This window comes from Eublepharis macularius, chromosome 1, assembly GCF_028583425.1.
Source record: "Eublepharis macularius isolate TG4126 chromosome 1, MPM_Emac_v1.0, whole genome shotgun sequence".
NCBI classification, from domain to species: Eukaryota; Metazoa; Chordata; class Lepidosauria; order Squamata; family Eublepharidae; genus Eublepharis; species Eublepharis macularius.
The window spans coordinates 220,287,836-220,304,615 of record NC_072790.1 but is presented as its reverse complement, the minus strand read 5'-3'; the positions used below and the strand labels follow the sequence as shown (position 1 = coordinate 220,304,615).

Sequence of the window (16,780 nt, the reverse complement as noted above, 5' to 3'; positions counted from 1 at the left end):
GTTTAAACCATTAATTATTCTCTATCAATATTCTATCAATTAACCTTTGCATATCTATATATATCTCAATCAATTAATCTAACTGCTTATAAATTCACATTTCTCTTCCTCCCCCGGTAAAGTCACCCCTCTCTTTTATACTTTTATTGTACTTCAGTAGTTCTCAAACTGCCACAGTTTTCCTCCCACCTCCCACTTCTTCTCCAGATATTGTTTCAGCTTCTCCCAGTCTGTGTTAAACTGCCCTGAGTCCAGATCTCTCAGTTTTCTTGTCATCTTGTCCATTTCAGCCATATACAGCAATTTGTAGATCCAATCTTCAATAGTTGGCACTTCTTGTACTTTCCATTTCTGCGCATACAAAAGTCTAGCTGCTGCAGTCATATAAAATATCAACGTCCTATGATGGGCTGAAATTCCCTCCATTCCCAAGTTTAGCAGCAGGAGTTCTGGGTTCTTATTTATTTGAAACTGTAAAATTTCACTCATTTCTCTTATTATTTCCCCCCAGAACTGCCTAGCTACCTCACACGACCACCACATATGATAGAGGGAGCCCTCATGCTTCCTACATTTCCAACATTTATTAGAAGTGTTCAAGTTCCCTAGCGCAATCTTCTTTGGTGTCATGTACCAACGATAGATCATTTTGTAAATGTTCTCTTTAATATTAATACATGTCGTTGTCTTCATTGTAGTTTTCCACAAGTATTCCCATGCCTCCATTGTTATTTCTTTATTGAAATTTATAGCCCATTTCACCATCTGTGTTTTAACTATCTCATCCTCTGTATACCATTTCAACAGTACTTGGTATACCTTGGATATTCTTTTCCTGTCTTCTTTGAGAAGGGTCTGCTCTAGTTCCGAGTTCTCTGTTCGTATGCCCCCTTTTGCAGAGTCCGAGTTATATAAGTCTCTAATCTGTCTATACTGGAACCAATCATAATTAGGTGATAGTTCCTCTTGCGTCTTTATTCTAAGTTTAGATACTTCAATTTTAGTTATATCTTTGTATGTTAAACATTGTTGTTCATTATCAACAGCTCTCGGATCTATCACCTCGTATGGAACTACCCACAAGGGGGATCCTTCTTGTAGGTAAATTCTATACTTCTTCCAGATTGTATATAAACTTCTCCTTACAAAGTGATGCAGGAACATCGAGTTGACCTTTACTTTTTCATGCCATAGGTATGCGTGCCATCCAAAATTTTTTTTATATCCCTCTAGGGCTAATAGTTTCTTATTCTTTAATGTCATCCACTCTTTTAACCAAACTAGGCAGATTGCATCATGATAAAGTCTCAGGTTGGGCAGTTGCATTCCGCCTCTTTCCTTTGCATCTTGTAGAACTTTTACTTTCACTCGAGGCTTCTTGCCTGCCCAAACAAAATCTGATATTTTCCTCTGCCATTTTTCAAATTGTTTAGAGTCTCTGATGATTGGTATTGTCTGTAGCAAAAACATTACTCTTGGTAACACATTCATCTTAACTGCTGCAATCCTGCCCAACCATGACAAGTTCAATCTATTCCATTTGATCAAGTCTCTCTCTATCTGAGTCCATAATTTTTCATAATTATTCTTGAACAAATCTATGTTTTTTGCAGTCAGCTCAACTCCCAAGTATTTCACCTTACTAGTTACCTCACAATCCGTTGTTTCCATTAACAATTGTTGTTTCTGCTTAGTCATGTTTTTGCATAATATCTTTGACTTCTTTTTGTTAATGAAGAAACCTGCCAAGTCACCAAACTCCTTGATCTTATCTATCACTTTTGGCATGTTCTCCGATGGATCTTCTACAATTAACATTATGTCATCTGCAAATGCTCTAACCTTATATGAATAGTCCTTTATTTTTATTCCTCGTATTTCCTCATCTTGTCGTATTTGTATCATCAGAATCTCCAATACTAAAATGAACAACAATGGAGATAACGGGCAACCTTGTCTTGTTCCTTTACTAATCGTCAATTTCTTGGTCAGTTCATCATTCACTACAATTGCTGCAGTCTGGTCTCTATAAATTTCTTTAATTGCTCTGATGAATCTTTCTCCCAGTTGTAGCTTTTCCATAGTGGCAAACAAAAAATCCCAGTTTAAATTGTCAAACGCTTTTTCAGCGTCTACAAAGAAGAAACCAACCTCTTTATCACAACGCTTGTCATAGTATTCGATAGCATTGATCACTGTCCTTAAATTGTCTCTTATTTGTCTGTCTGGCAAAAAGCCTGCTTGTTCTTCCTCTATGACTTCTGAGAGCCACCCCTTCAGTCTCTCCGCCAATATCTTCGCAAAAATTTTATAATCATTGTTAAGTAATGATATAGGCCTGTAATTTTTCACGTTAGTTAGATCTTGGCCCTCTTTTGGGATCAATGATATATTCGCTTCGCTCCAAGTGTCTGGAATCCTTTGATCCCTAAAAACTCCGTTCATCACCTCTTTTAGGAATGGTGCCAGTTCATTGGCCATTGTCTTATAAAATTTAGCCGTAAGTCCATCTGGCCCTGGCGCCTTTCCTAGATTTGCGGATTGTATTGCCTTACTTATTTCCTCATCAGTTACTTCACTGTTCAACTTATTTCTCCAAGCTTCCGAGATCTCTGGAAGTTTGGTTTTCTCCAAATATGATGCTATTGATTCTTTGTTTACTTCTTTTTTATTATACAGCTTAGCATAGAGTTTATAAAAGGCTCTACTAATGGTAGTCTGCTCCAGGTACGTTTTATTTTCTTCACAGATTTTATTTATTATTTTCTTTTCCCTTTTCTTCTTCAATTGCCATGCCAAATATTTCCCAGGTTTATTAGCACCCTCAAACGCTTTTTGATTCAGTCTTTTAAGGTTCCATTCCAATTCTTTGTTACTCATTGCTGTTAGCTGTTCTTGAAGAATTTTGATTTCCTGATGTATTTTCTTTTTCCCTGGTCTCTTTTTTAACTGTGCTTCTTTGGCCTTTATTTTCTCCTCAATCTCTTGTCTTTTCTCCTCTTTCTTTTTCCTTGCTCTACCATTTAAGTCCATTAGTATGCCCCTTACAACCGCCTTGTACGCGTCCCAAACTTTACTGGTTGGTACTTCTTTATTCACGTTGTATTGTATAAAAAACTTTGTCTCTCTTCTCAATATTTCCATATTCTCACTTTCCTGTAACAAGTCCTCATTTATTCTCCAGGCTTTCCTTTTTCTCCTTTTTCCAAATTTCCACATAATTGGGTTGTGATCTGAGCCTACCATCGGCATTATTTCTACCTCCTTAGTCCATAACGCTAAGTCCTTTGAGGCCCAGATCATATCAATTCTTGATAATGTAAAATGCCTTGCAGAATAAAAAGTAAACTGTCTGGTTTTAGGATGTTCTCTCCTCCATACGTCTTCGAGAGTCTCTTGTTGAATCAACTCAAAAAAAAGCTTTGGCAATAGTCCTCTTTTCTTTTGTGCTGTTGTAGTCTTTTTATCTAGTTCCAAATCTGTCACTCCATTGAAATCTCCAGCAAGAATTATCTGGTCATATACAAGATCGTCTAAATGCTTCCTTAAATCCTCAAAGAAGCTTTCCTTTGCACCGTTAGGTGCATAAAGTCCGACTACCAACACTCTCTTTAAATTCCAATTACATTCCACTGCTACAAATCTAGCTTCCACATCTCTCATAACAAATTTTGGCTGCAGCTCCTCTTTTATGTACAACACCACTCCTCTTTTTTTCTTGTTGGAAGCCGCTACAAATTCTTTGCCCAATTTTCCAGATTTTAAATATTTTACATCCTGTTTTCTAATATGGGTCTCCTGCAAACAAACAATATCACATTTTTGTTTTAGTAGCCAATGAAAAATATTTTTCCTCTTATTCGGTGAGTTTAGTCCATTTACATTCCAAGATAATACTTTACACTCCATATTCAAGGTTTTGTTGGTAAGTCTTTTTCATTGTCCTTAATAAATCTCTCCATCTCCCGCTCAGATCTGATGCGTTTTTTTGCCCCTCCAAACTCAAAGGACACTCCTTCCGGTAACTCCCATCTGTACCTGATATTCATGTCCTTCAAAGTCTGAATTAGCACTCTATATTTTTTCCTGTCCAGTAACACTGATCTGGGCAGTTCCTTCATTATGATAATCGTCTTGCCATCAATCTCCAATGGATCTTGAAATTGTTTTGTCACAATCCTCTCTTTCATGTTTCTAGTTGTAAACTGCACAATCACATCCCTTGGTAGTTTCCTCTGGGTTGCAATTCTCGAGTTCACACGGTACGCCACATCTAGGATAGCCACAATTTCCTCCTCCTCCTTCCCCAGGTATTCAGCCAACACCTCAGTCATCTGTTCTTGCGCTGACTTCCCTTCCACTTCTGGCAGACCACGAAAACGAAGCTGCTTCTCCATATGTTTAGTTTCTGCAACTGACATCCTCCCCTTCACCAGTCTCATCTCTGTTTGTTGCGTGTCTATTAAATTCTCCATCGCGTCTTCTACTGTTTTAACTCTCTGCTGCGTTCCTTGTAATTCACTACTAATCGTTTCCACGCCTTTTTTCACTTCTGACAGCTCCGACTTTACTGTCTGTGTAACTTCTTTGACCTCTTTAATAAGCTCCAATTTCGTGTCCTTAAGTTCTTTCATCATGTCTATAAGTTTTTTATCCAAATTTTCTATTGCCGATTGCCACTCTTTTTTCGACATCGTGGGGCTTGCTTTAGCTCGCTCCCACGAATCTGCTCTCTTCCTTAGCTCCGTGGCGTATAATTAAACGTTTTCCTTTTTTTTCAAATGTCCCAATCTTTGCCAAAATTAATTTTTTTGTATCCAAAATGTCAGGCGTCTTTTCTCTATGGTTTCTCTATGTTATTGTAATCCAAGATGGCCTACTTCCTCTTCCGCTGAAGCCGCGACCCTTCCCCTTTCAAAAATGGCGATTCCCTACTTCCTGTCCGTCGGCAAGGGCCGCTTCCCTCCAGCCACTCTATTGTTATTACGCACTTCCTGTCTCCCGTCTTCCCACAGCAGGTCTCGCGATGGTGTCTTTTTCCCACAGCTCCGAAACCACAGGTATTCAAAACAATAGTCCGATTTTGTAATAACTTCTTTAAACTTAGTCTCTTTTAAAATACAACTCCTGCCGAGTCTTCACCTCCTTTTCACTAGTCTGTTGCAGTTTAAAAATCTACTTTCTTTCCTCTCTGTTTTTATCAATCTGTCCCGTTTCAAGAGATAGCGATCTTTACCTTCTCTTCAACTTTCTCGGGTTGTAATCGCTGTTTCGATCTTAAATTCTCCTCTCGACTTCCCTCCCCGATCGAAGCTTGGGTATGTAGGTCTTATGCCAGCCGAATTGGCCCCAAAACTGCCGCAGAGATTATAGCCGACCCGTCGCAAGGTGGGACCTCAAGGATCGGGGGGGAGACTCCTTGAGTAGAGCCCCCCCTCGTCCGAGATCTAGCTCACCCTAGGGTCTTGAGCGTTCTTTGCCTGCTCCCCGCCTGAGAGCAGTCGGCCGCGGGTTATTTTCACCCCTCCGGCCGGTTAAAACGGCAGTCCGGTCAGCTCCACAAATGGAGCTGCGTTAGACCTCCATGAATCCCAAACCGGAAGTTTTTACATTTTTAAACTGCTAGCTGATCAGTCTTTAGTTACTGACAGTTTTCACTTCGTTGGCTGGAATCCTGCAATAAATTTCCACTAACAGCAAGGGGAGGGTGATTTGCATTCACTTTTGCCATCTTCTGAGTATGGAGCAAGGGTCACTGGGGGTGCGGGAGGTAGTTGTGAATTTCCGGCATTGTGCAGGGGGTTGGACTAGATGACCCTAGAGTTCCCTTCCAACCCTACGATTCTATGATTCTACAAACTCCCTCCTTCCGCTGCAGATTTACTCCACATGCTGTTCCTGTCCCTGGTAGTAGGGTTGCCAAGTGGTGGCTAAAGGTCGCCAGAATTACAACTGATCTCCAGGCCAAAGAGATCCATTCCCTAGAGAAAATGCTTGTTTTGGAGGGTGGACTCTATGGTATTATACCCTGCTTAGGTCCCTCCCCTCCCCAAACCCTGCCCTCTCGAGGATCCACCCCCAAAATCTCCAGGAATTTTCTAACCTGGACCTGGCAACCCTGCCCAGTAGCAGCATTTCCGAGAGAATTTCCAAGAGAATTCTGGGCTGCAGCAGAGGCGAGGGAGTCCCATTCCACTGCTGGAAACAATTTCTGTTAGTGCTAATTTAGCCTGATTTAGCCTGGGATCCAAGCAATCCCTGCAAGTTGTTTTAATATCCAAGCATTTTATGTAGCGGCTTCCAATACATGGACTGGCCAGCCTGAGGTCAGGATGGCTCCCACACTTCTACCATTCCACGGAGGTGGATAATGGAATTGTTCAGAAAGGCATTTCTATAAGGGGAATGGGACTGTAATTGCTCAGGAGAATGCTTCTGCAAAGGGACAAGGGCAGTAATTTATGGCACTGTTTATGGTAAGCATTCTCTTGTTCTTACTGCATTTTTCTTCTGGTCTCTGTAATCCTGTTTTCCATTGCATATGTATGGCATGTCTAACACTGTTTTTATTGCACCGTTTTCTAATTTTGTGATACAATCTCAATGCATTGTTTCTTGCACATCTTAAACCGTTCCTATCACACTGTTTTTAAATTCTGTAATCTGCCTTGAGTCTCAGTGAAAAGGTAGACTATAAATAAAGGAAATAAATAAGTTCCCTTTTATTCCATGGGGCTTACTCCCAAGAAAGTGTTCTTGGGATTACAGTGACAATCTCCTAAAAGTACCAAGGGGAGAAAAAAAATTGACATTATTAGAGGCCTTCTAAAGGTGAGAATGGAAGAACAATTACAGCTATCTGGAGCACAGTGGGTTGGATCTAGACATTTTTCCACTAACAGAAGGAGTGGGCTAATTCCCCACCAATTCCCCCTTCCAGTTTGGTGTAGTGGTTAAGAGTGGCAGGAGTCTAATCGGGAGAACCAGGTTTGATTCCCCACACCTCCACTTGAAGCTAGCTGGGTGACCTTGGGTCGGTCACAGCTTCTAGGAGCTCTCTCAGCCCCACCCACCTCATAGGGTGATTATTGTTGTGGGGATAATAATCAGCAAGCAACAAGAAAGCAGCTTTGTGTTTGGTGGGGATAATAATGACATACTTTGTAAACCAGGGGTCATTTTGTAGAAAAAGAGCTGGAGGAACTCATTAGCATAACTCATCAGCATATGCTACACCCCTTGCCATCACCGGAAGTGTAACATTAGCACAACTGATTTGCATATGCCACACCCCCTGACATCACCTATCCTGGCTGTTTTGGACCCAATCCTGGTCATTCAGGGCTGAAATTGGGCCCAAAATGGCACAGAGGGGCTGAAAATGGCTGAAAAGGGGCCCAAAATGGTCAGGATCAGGCCGCTGCTGAGTGGGAGAGTGATCCACCACCTGTCAGAGGCCCGATCCAGGCCATTTTGGCCCCAATCCAGGCTGAAAGGGGACCAAAATGGCCGAGAGTCAGGTGGGCGGGACCACCTGGCATGTGACCTCTTTGGGGAACTGCCGGAACTCCGTTCCTGCGCGTTCCCCCTTGAAATGAGCCCTGTTGTAAACCACTCTGAGTGGGTCTTAAGTTGTCCTGAAGGGTGGTATATAAATCAAATATTATTAGTAATAAATACTACGGTGGATCCCTGATTTGCCTCTCAAGCTGTCCTAAGGATCCTCTGTCTCCTCACCCCGGAGAGCAGCATTTCAAGGAGATAAGTGGGCTACAGCAAGGGGGAAGAGGCAGGAACGTTCTGTTCCACTGACAGAAATGTTGCATGAATGGAAAATTTGGAATGGATCCAACCCAGTAGTTCAGCACAGACAGGGTTCCAGGCCCAAACCTGTCATACTCAGTGTCTATACTAATGAAGGCAAAATTTGAAACCCTGTGGAAGACAATGACAATACTGCCATGACTGGTAGCAGTACAAGGGAGAAGGCCCACATCAAGCACCTCATATAAAAGGAGAATTAATTGGAACGAAAGTTTCAGATGCTATGAGGCAAGTGGGAGCAGACAGAGCCTGCCTTTTCTGACTTATACGTGCAAGAAGCCAAGAAAAGGCAGCATGAGGCATCTCACAATAGCCACAATTCTCTCCGTGTGAAGTAGGTACACTATTATCCTCTGGTGGTACAAGTTAGTGTAACACCGTAATGGACTTGGCTTTGAAGCCCCTCTAACCCTCTATGATCTGAGGAAATATACTCTGAATTACCACTGCTGAAGAGACAGACGGGGGGTGGGGGGGCTGTCAGCTTCATTTGCTGCCTGTAGATGTCTTGGAGGCCTCTGGCTGGTTTTTGCTGGAAACTGGATGATAGGCCAGCAAAGCTCTTGATATTTATTTTATTTAAAACATTTCTATGCTGCTTTCTCACCTAAATGGAGTTCCCAAGGCAGCGAACATCAAAACATTAAACCAAGGACATGACTTTGGGCCGTTCTCCCTGCGGCTATTCTACAAAAATCAGATTAGTCTTCCAGGTGCCTCAGGACTACTTGTTCCTGGCCAGTCATTGTCCCTCAACCTAACCTACCTTACAGGGATGTTTTGAGGTGCAGGAAGAATGTCACTGTGAATACCTTGTGAGAAAGGCTGTGAAGCAACGGAATTATAAAAATATAATTTAAGGGAGGATGGTTGAGCTGCTTGTCTATGAACTTAATTCACTGAGTGAAGAAGGACAAGATGTTCCGTTTGGAAGATGCAAATGAAGGAAGAACAGCGGGAGGGGAAGACGCTTCCCCCCCTCAATTTTCAGACTCTTTACCAGAAATCACCCAAATAAAACAATTCTCTCTGATGGGCTTCTGACACCGTAATGAAGTGATTGATTAATTCTAAATAGTTCAAACCGACACATAAATAAAACAAGTGGACGTGTCGCTCCTCCAGACAAGAAAGGTTAACAGCCTCCTTGTGACTTCATTTTAGCCGTTTTGCATTCGGCTTCATTACAGGCGAGGAAGTGCCAATTGATCAACCTGTTCCCCCAGGACATTCGGGCCTCTACGAAGGTGCAGTTGCACTCTTTGGAGAAGAGCAATCACCCTCCACAGTCTCTGGGCTGGCGTATCCACACATTCTTCCCTCCCCTCTAAGAGCAGTAGTTTAACTGGATGCAAAAGTAGCTTAACTTTACTCTGGTCTGCATATCCCCAAATCAGGGTTCTATTTCCCGAGAACTACTTTAGAGCCCACTCCTCCTCCTGATCAAGAGAAAAATAAGAGATAACAGATTAATATTTTTGGTGCAGAAAACAAATTCAGTTTCATCTCATTTGGGGCCCTAGATAACTGCACAGTTGCCTGCATGGTCACGCCAGCCCTATTGGGGGGGCAGAAACAGAGATCTATGTGGAGCAAGTGTTACCAGCCCCCCCTGGTAGTGGCAAAGAATCCCCTGCTCCCAGCCTCTGCCTCCACCACCTCTCCTGGCTGATGGAGGGGAGCTTGGGGGTGGACCTAGGGACCCCACAGTCCTCTTGTTAGCCCCCTCACCAGTAGAGGGGTGCTTGGAAGGCTGAAGGGGGTACTCTGGGCCCTCCTTGGTAGAATTTCCAGAACAGGGTGGAGGCTGGCAGACAGGCCTTCCCTACTTCACGGTTGAAGGGGGCAGGAGGGAAAGGAGTGTTTGTGGGGCTAGAGGGCTTCCGGGAGGGGATGCCTTTATTAGACAGAAAGCCCCCCTGACCCGTGACAACTAGACAGAGATGCTGTGTGTTCAGTGATCGTAGCCAGAATTCACCAAATCTCTCATGCCAGCTCAATCTCCACACTCATTTGGTGCCGATGTGTTCGTTGTGTGTGTGTGTGCATGTGTGTGTGTCCCTCAGCATAACGAATACTTTTTACTGAGGGGCTGCTAAAGATCTGTCATCCTTTTACTTGGGAAAAGGCTGTGCCTTACGTGGTTGAACACAGCGAAAGGATCTCAGCAGAAGAGAGGGTGGCTCAGAGGCCTACTTTGCACGCTGAAGGTCCCAGGTTGTCCCCAACAGCTCCAGATAAAAGGATCAGGAGGTGATACGAAAGACCCCCACCAGAGACCCTGCGGAGTTGCAGCCCGTCATAGCCCCATGGTCCTCACTCCACAGCTCAGGCAGAGCCACATTCGTATTCACCATCCACCAAAAGAGCCACATGAGTACTCCATGCCCTGTATTCCATCCCACTGAACAAATACCCACGCAGAGAACAACACGTTATAAACTACTAGTATTAAATATAAAACCATAACGATAACCTTTTTAATTACCAGATTCGCTCTGAGCATGTAGGGCTGATTTCCCCTACCATTGCTGAACCTTTCTACCATTTATTTTTCCCTTACTGTCCTCTCACTCCATCCCAGCTTGAGGCACAGCAGCTCAGGTCAGAAAGAGAGAGACTGCTAAGGAGCCTGGAAGAGGGCAAGCTGGAGAAAGGGGAATAAAATCGCCAGCTACCCCACAATGTGGCCAGTCTGCCCTTTTCCTGGGTGGCTGCCATAGTGGTAGTGATAGTACTGTTAATTTTCTGTGGCCAGCTTGCTTTTCTCCCAGAAGCTGCCCATGTGACAGAGAGGAGAGCACAGAGGCTTCAGAGATGGGTGGGGGAGGTTGCTGGAGAGAGCAGGCCTTTTATTTCCATCCTTGGCAAAAGGCCCACACCTCGGGGAGGTTCACAGCTTACCTATCCTCCAGTGGTGGCGGTTTCAATTTGGGAACCACCTGACAACCACCAGCCCCACCAGCCAAGGGCCTTGCATGCTTTCCTGAAACATGGAATTGTGCCATATTGGGAACAGTGCTCAAAAGAGCCACAGGTGGCATATCAAGGAGCCACACACGGCTCCTGAGCCACTGAGACAGTTTCACTGGAGTAAACAATACTGATCTTGATAGACCAATAATCTGAGTGCAAGGCTGCCTCATATATGTATATGTACTTTTGTACATGCCGTCAAGTCACAATTTGCAGCTGCAAATCCCACCAATTAATTATGCTGTGTGGGAAGAAGTACTTCCTTTTGCCCGTCCTGAATTTACTGGCAATCAATTTCATTAGGCGACCCCTTCGAGCTCCAATATTACGAGAGAAGGAGAATTCCTCTGTTTATTATCTCTGATACATTCATACTTCTAACATGTCCCCCCTTAGTCACCTTTTGTTGTACACGAAAAGGCCACGAACACTTTAGCCTTTCCTCATGCGGAAAGCTCTGCCACATACTGCTCGTTCCCAGTGTCCCTTGCTGCCCCTCTCCCAGCTCTACAAAATCATTTTTGAGATGGAGAGACCAGAACTGCATAGAGTATTCCAAGCGCAGCTGCACGACGGAATGCACAGTGGCCTCTGTGTGCGCGCACACACAGAGCAGCCTGTTATATACAGACCCTCCCCCCAGCCCACAGCCCATTTAAATGATGGACATTTCAATTGTTTTGCATAAACAGGAGCAAATCTTACCCAGTGCATATTTAACGTGCCTTGTTTCTGACTAGGTAGAAAGCCAGCCCCAGAGGTGGTTAACTTGGGGTGGGGGTGGATGACTGGCATGCCTGCACTTTAGAACTGCCTCCCATTTATCTCCCCTTGCGTGAAGAAGCCAGAAAGATGACAGATCCGTGACCTCACTTGCGCTAGGCTGCTGCTGTGATACTTTACTGAAGCTTAGAATAAATTATCTGGAAAACCAAATCGATAAATCCATAAAATGTTTTCCGTCTACTGAGCCAAAGGACGTTATTTTGATAAAGGGAATTTTTAAGTGGACTCAGTCTATTTATGCTATCGGATGATACTCCTGCCTCTCCTGTAACCCACCCCCAACTTCCAGCCCTAGCCCTCTAACATCACCCATCATTTTATGCCACTCTAAATTTCTCTCCCCGAATACAGCTCTTGAAGCAGGAAGCGAAAACAGCGAGAAGTGCTTATTAAGTGCTGAGGCATACCTCTGGACCAGTGGCAGGGGGAGAAAGTTGAGTGTGGACGTCATGTCCAGCCCACAGTCTAGCATGATGGTGGTAGATTTGAACTTGAGCACGTTGCATGGTAAAGTCGGATGCCCGGACAAGCAGTACTGAAAGAATGAGATCAGATTTAATGAACAACCAAACTGTGTGTCAGGAAAGGATGGGAGCAGAGCCAGACTCCTGTGCAACAACCTGCACTCGGGTTTTTTTTTTTATCATCTTTGAACTCGATGACCTCCTACCCTTTCCCAGTACAAACACATTAAAATAATCTTAATGTTGCTCCAGACATTTCAAGCTTGCACTACACTGCTTGCTACTAAACTCTGTTTAGCATCCATCTGCAGTTTTTCCTGAGCAATTACCACCTCATCGCAGGGTGGTCTGCACTACAGTTAATGGAAATGCAATATGGGGCACCAGGGGTCATTTCGTAGAAAAAGAGCTGGAGGAACTCATCAGCATAACTGATTTGCACATGCCACACCCCCTGACTTCACCAGAAGTGTGTCATTAGCATAACTGATTTGCACATGCCACACCCCCTGACTTCACCAGAAGTGTGTCATTAGCATAACTGATTTGCACATGCCACACCCCCTGACTTCACCAGAAGTGTGTCATTAGCATAACTGATTTGCACATGCCACACCCCCTGACTTCACCAGAAGTGTGTCATTAGCATAACTGATTTGCACATGCCACACCCCGACTTCACCAGAAGTGTGTCATTAGCATAACTGATTTGCACATGCCACACCCCCTGACTTCACCAGAAGTGTGTCATTAGCATAACTGATTTGCACATGCCACACCCCCTGACTTCACCAGAAGTGTCATTAGCATAACTGATTTGCATATGCCACACCCCCTGACATCACCTATCCTGGCTGTTTTGGACCCATTCCTGGCCATTCAGGGCTGAAATTGGGCCCAAAATGGCAAAAGGGGCTGAAAATGGCTCCAAAGGGGCCCAAAATAGTCAGAATTGGGCCACTGTTGAGCGGGAGAGTGATCCACCACCCGTCAGAGGCCCAATCCGGGCTGTTTCAGCCCCAATCCAGGCCAAAACGGGCCGAAAATGGCTGAGAGTCAGGTGGGCGGCACCAGCTGTCATGTGACCTCTTTGGGGAACTGCCGGAACTGTGTTCCTGCGCGTTCCTCCTCAAAATGAGCCCTGTGGGGCACTGAGGTACATCGGTCAGCAAAATGCGTCACATGTCAAACTGTTACTGTAGCTCTTGTTTACACATTACAATGAATGCATGTGCAATCTGCACATAGGTGTGTATAACTGTTTGTAAGGAAGAACCCACACAGGTTCACTTTACAAATGAAACCTGGATAAACATGGGATTTAAATCACACATTCAGCCATGTGTGTTGAATGTAACATAAGAATCACTCAACACACACATAAATAAAAATCAAATATATGTTGTACATTCATTTTGTGTGCGGTCACTGTAACTTTATTTTACTTTGTTTATAACCCACCTTTCTCCCCAATGGGGAACCAAAACAGCTTACATCTTTCTTCTCACCTCCTCGCATTTTTTCCTCACAAAAAACCCTGTAAAGTAGGTCAGGCTACAAGTGTATGACTGGCCCAAGGTCACCCAATGAGCTTCTGTGCCTGTGTGGAGAACTGAACCGGGGACACCCAGATCCTAGTCCATCACTCTAGTTACTACACAATGCTGGCTTTTAATCATGGCATTGCAAGTCTCAAGCCTGGATGCCATTAATGGGTCAGCCTAAAATGGCATTTGGGGGAGAGGGAGAAGTCAAAATTAATAACAAAAGGAATAGTAATGTTCCTTAAGGACTATAGGTCTCATCAATGGGCTTTAACAGCTCTGTCCTAGTACCCCTCAGCCGAGGGGAGAGCGTGGACCATGTCCATCCATATATGAAGAAAAAGATTCTGGAAAAGACTGAGACACAAGTGAGTTGGTGGTGTGAATCGGCCTGACTTGTGTTACAGGATCTCTGTCAAAGGATCTGATGTGGGGTAGATCAACTGCCATGCGGGAGAGCCTCTTTGCCTCCATCTGTAGATTTGTAAATAAAGTAAATGCTACAAAACCCTCAAGTCTCCAGTGTTCTGTCTTCCAAAGGTAACCAGGGAAAGTCTATCCCCAGAACTTCTTGCTGCTTGAAAAAGTGGGGAATGAGAAACAACAAATTACACAGGTGTATCTATTCAGGGTTGGGTCACCTTGACCTGGCAGGGGTATCACAAATGTTGAAGTACTTCCATGTAAGATAGAAAGTCAAAATTTTGTACATGCAAAATCCAAAACACCCAGATGACTAAAGAAAAAGAAAAGGCAGGCATTTTCACACCTATTACATAAAACTCATACTTTTAGAACACACCCTGCTGCATTTACTATTTATCTTGAATTGTACTTTTGGTGGTGAAGCTACCAACACTGACTGAATGAAGTGGCGGGATGGCTCAGAATATTCAGTCGCTCAGGTATAACTACATTGGAGTTTCCTCTGGTCCTCATCATTAAGCATAATCTGTGAGTTCCATAATCCCAGGCACACACCACCCTCATTCAGATCTTGACCACAGTGTATGAGGATAAGTGGCTTAAGCCTTCCCCGTGTCATTTTACCACCTTGAAAACACTGCAAGGGTGGGTGTTCTACTCGCCCATTCAGAAAAACAAATGTGGTACATCAGAACATGTGGAGTCCTCTACAGAACAACACCGCCCCCCCCCCTTGAGCCATTCAGGTTAGAAAAACGGCATAGAAGGAAGACTGAATATCCCTCTCCCTGTAGTTCTGATCCAAATCAGGCCTTCATATCCCTCGGATTAAGCTCCTAGCAGAGAAGCTGCAATGCACGTTTTCGTGGATCCAGGGGAAAACCTAACATGTTAATTAGGTATGCAGGGATTGAAGAGGTTTGCAATCCAACTTCCGTGACGGAAGGAAAATGTGTCAGTTTGGCTCATACTGAAGCCTCACAAAGAGGAAAGTGGAAGATTTCTTGGAAAAGATTTCTTGTGATAAAGGAAAGTTAAGGGGCAGGTAAGCCAGGAGGTAGTGTGCAGAAGAAAGGGTGCAGAATAGGTAATAGGCTAAGAAAGAGTAGCTTAAAGGAAGAGTGGGTGGAGAATGAGGCTTGGAGAAATAAAGGGTAGAGAAGAAATGAAAGAGGGTATTAAGCAGAGGACTTTGAAGCAACTTCACAGCAATCACAAAGAAGAGTACAGTACAGGGGCAGGAGACAAGGGCCAGAGAGATTTTATTTACAGGATAGCTACCAAAAAGTATGACAAAGAAGCCACTGGCCCCAAAAGCAAGAACCTATGGAAACAAATTAGTGGCAAAGAATGTGAAGTTGAGGAAGAGGCAGGGAGAAATCAGGACTCTGGCAAAATCATACAGAGGGCCTGTTGACACAAGGGTTGCTCCCTACTGGCACAGAGAAGACGTGGGGTTGCTAGATCTGGATTCTAGACTTCAAGAAGGGGATTCTGCCAGTTACAGCAGCATTATAAGCTGGCAGCTCCAAAGGGGCTCTGAAGACCATTAAGCAGTGGGTGATGTAGCATGGCTGAATTTCACATAGTATTTAAAGCTATCCAAGTTTCAAGTATTTATGTATATATTTGGAAGGGTGCGGGGGAGAAGAATCTTTTTGGAGTAGAGCTGTCCACTGTCATGGCAGAAACGGCTGGGTCTCAAGAGGCGCCATGCTGGAAGAGAAACAGGAGGCAGAGCAATTGTTCACTTCCAGCTTTGGCCCAGTTCCAGTTTGGATTCCATTATTCACTTCCGGTTTCAGTCAGATGCTTGGGGACACCCTTAAGAAGGAGTTCATGCAGCCACCTGTGAGTTACTGATGCAGGTATGTTGACATGCTAAAGGTTAAGACCATAATCTGTCTTCCAACTGGCAAGAGAAGGAATCTAACGTCAAAGTGAGCAAATCTGATATACCCCATTCTTTTTACAGAGATTTCCGCCATGTCAACATATTAAATTGTAATCAATAGATGTGAATGGGTGTGTGCAAGATACAAACTGAAAGGCAAATGAGCTGAGAATAAAGATAAAGCCGTGGCCTATGCCAGAGTTTAGTTAGATCAAGATTTAACACAAGGGTAAAGCTACACAGCTTAGCATCTAGATTTAAATCAACTCTCCTCCTCTTCCTATAAAAGCACATACAAATGTGGCACAAATAATAGGAGAGATTCAACAGTGCTTTTTAATGTCACGTGTGAAATCAAAGGGACAGCTTAACTATAATGTACAGTTGACTTTAAAATAGCTTTCTTCCGCTTATTCTCCTCCATTAGCATTAATATAAGAACATAAAAAGAGCTGTGCGGGATGGATCAGACCAAGGTAATAGAATCATAGAGTTGGAAGGGACCTCCTCTAGTCCAACTCCCTGCACAATGCAGGAAATTTACAACTACCTCCCCTTTGCCCCTCCCACACCCAGTGACCCCTGCTCTATGCCCAGAAGATGGTAAAACACTGTCAGGATCCCTAGCTGAACTGACTTGGGGAAAATTGCTACTTGACCCCAAGGTGCCAATTGGCATTATCCTGGGCATGTTACAAGGGGCCACAAGAACTAAGCACTTAGGTCAAGCTAAGACAATCTATTTCCAGCAGTGGGCCAGCCAGGTGCTTCCAAGAAGGCCACATACATGAAAACAGCTAGGAACTGTGCTATACTACCTCCAAACATGGAGTTTCCATTTCACTATCATGGCATCTCTGATAGAA

At 43.9% G+C, this 16,780-nt stretch overlaps 1 protein-coding gene across 1 annotated transcript in view; it reads right to left on the bottom strand.

Moving 5' to 3' along the window:
- INTS9 (integrator complex subunit 9) overlaps positions 1 to 16,780 on the bottom strand; it is a 74,277-nt gene that overhangs the window by 56,320 nt on the left and 1,177 nt on the right. The window contains exon 2 of the mRNA XM_054979003.1: positions 11,994 to 12,121. Within this exon, the coding sequence (XP_054834978.1) occupies positions 11,994 to 12,121 (128 nt within the window). The remainder of the gene's footprint in view (positions 1 to 11,993; positions 12,122 to 16,780) is intronic.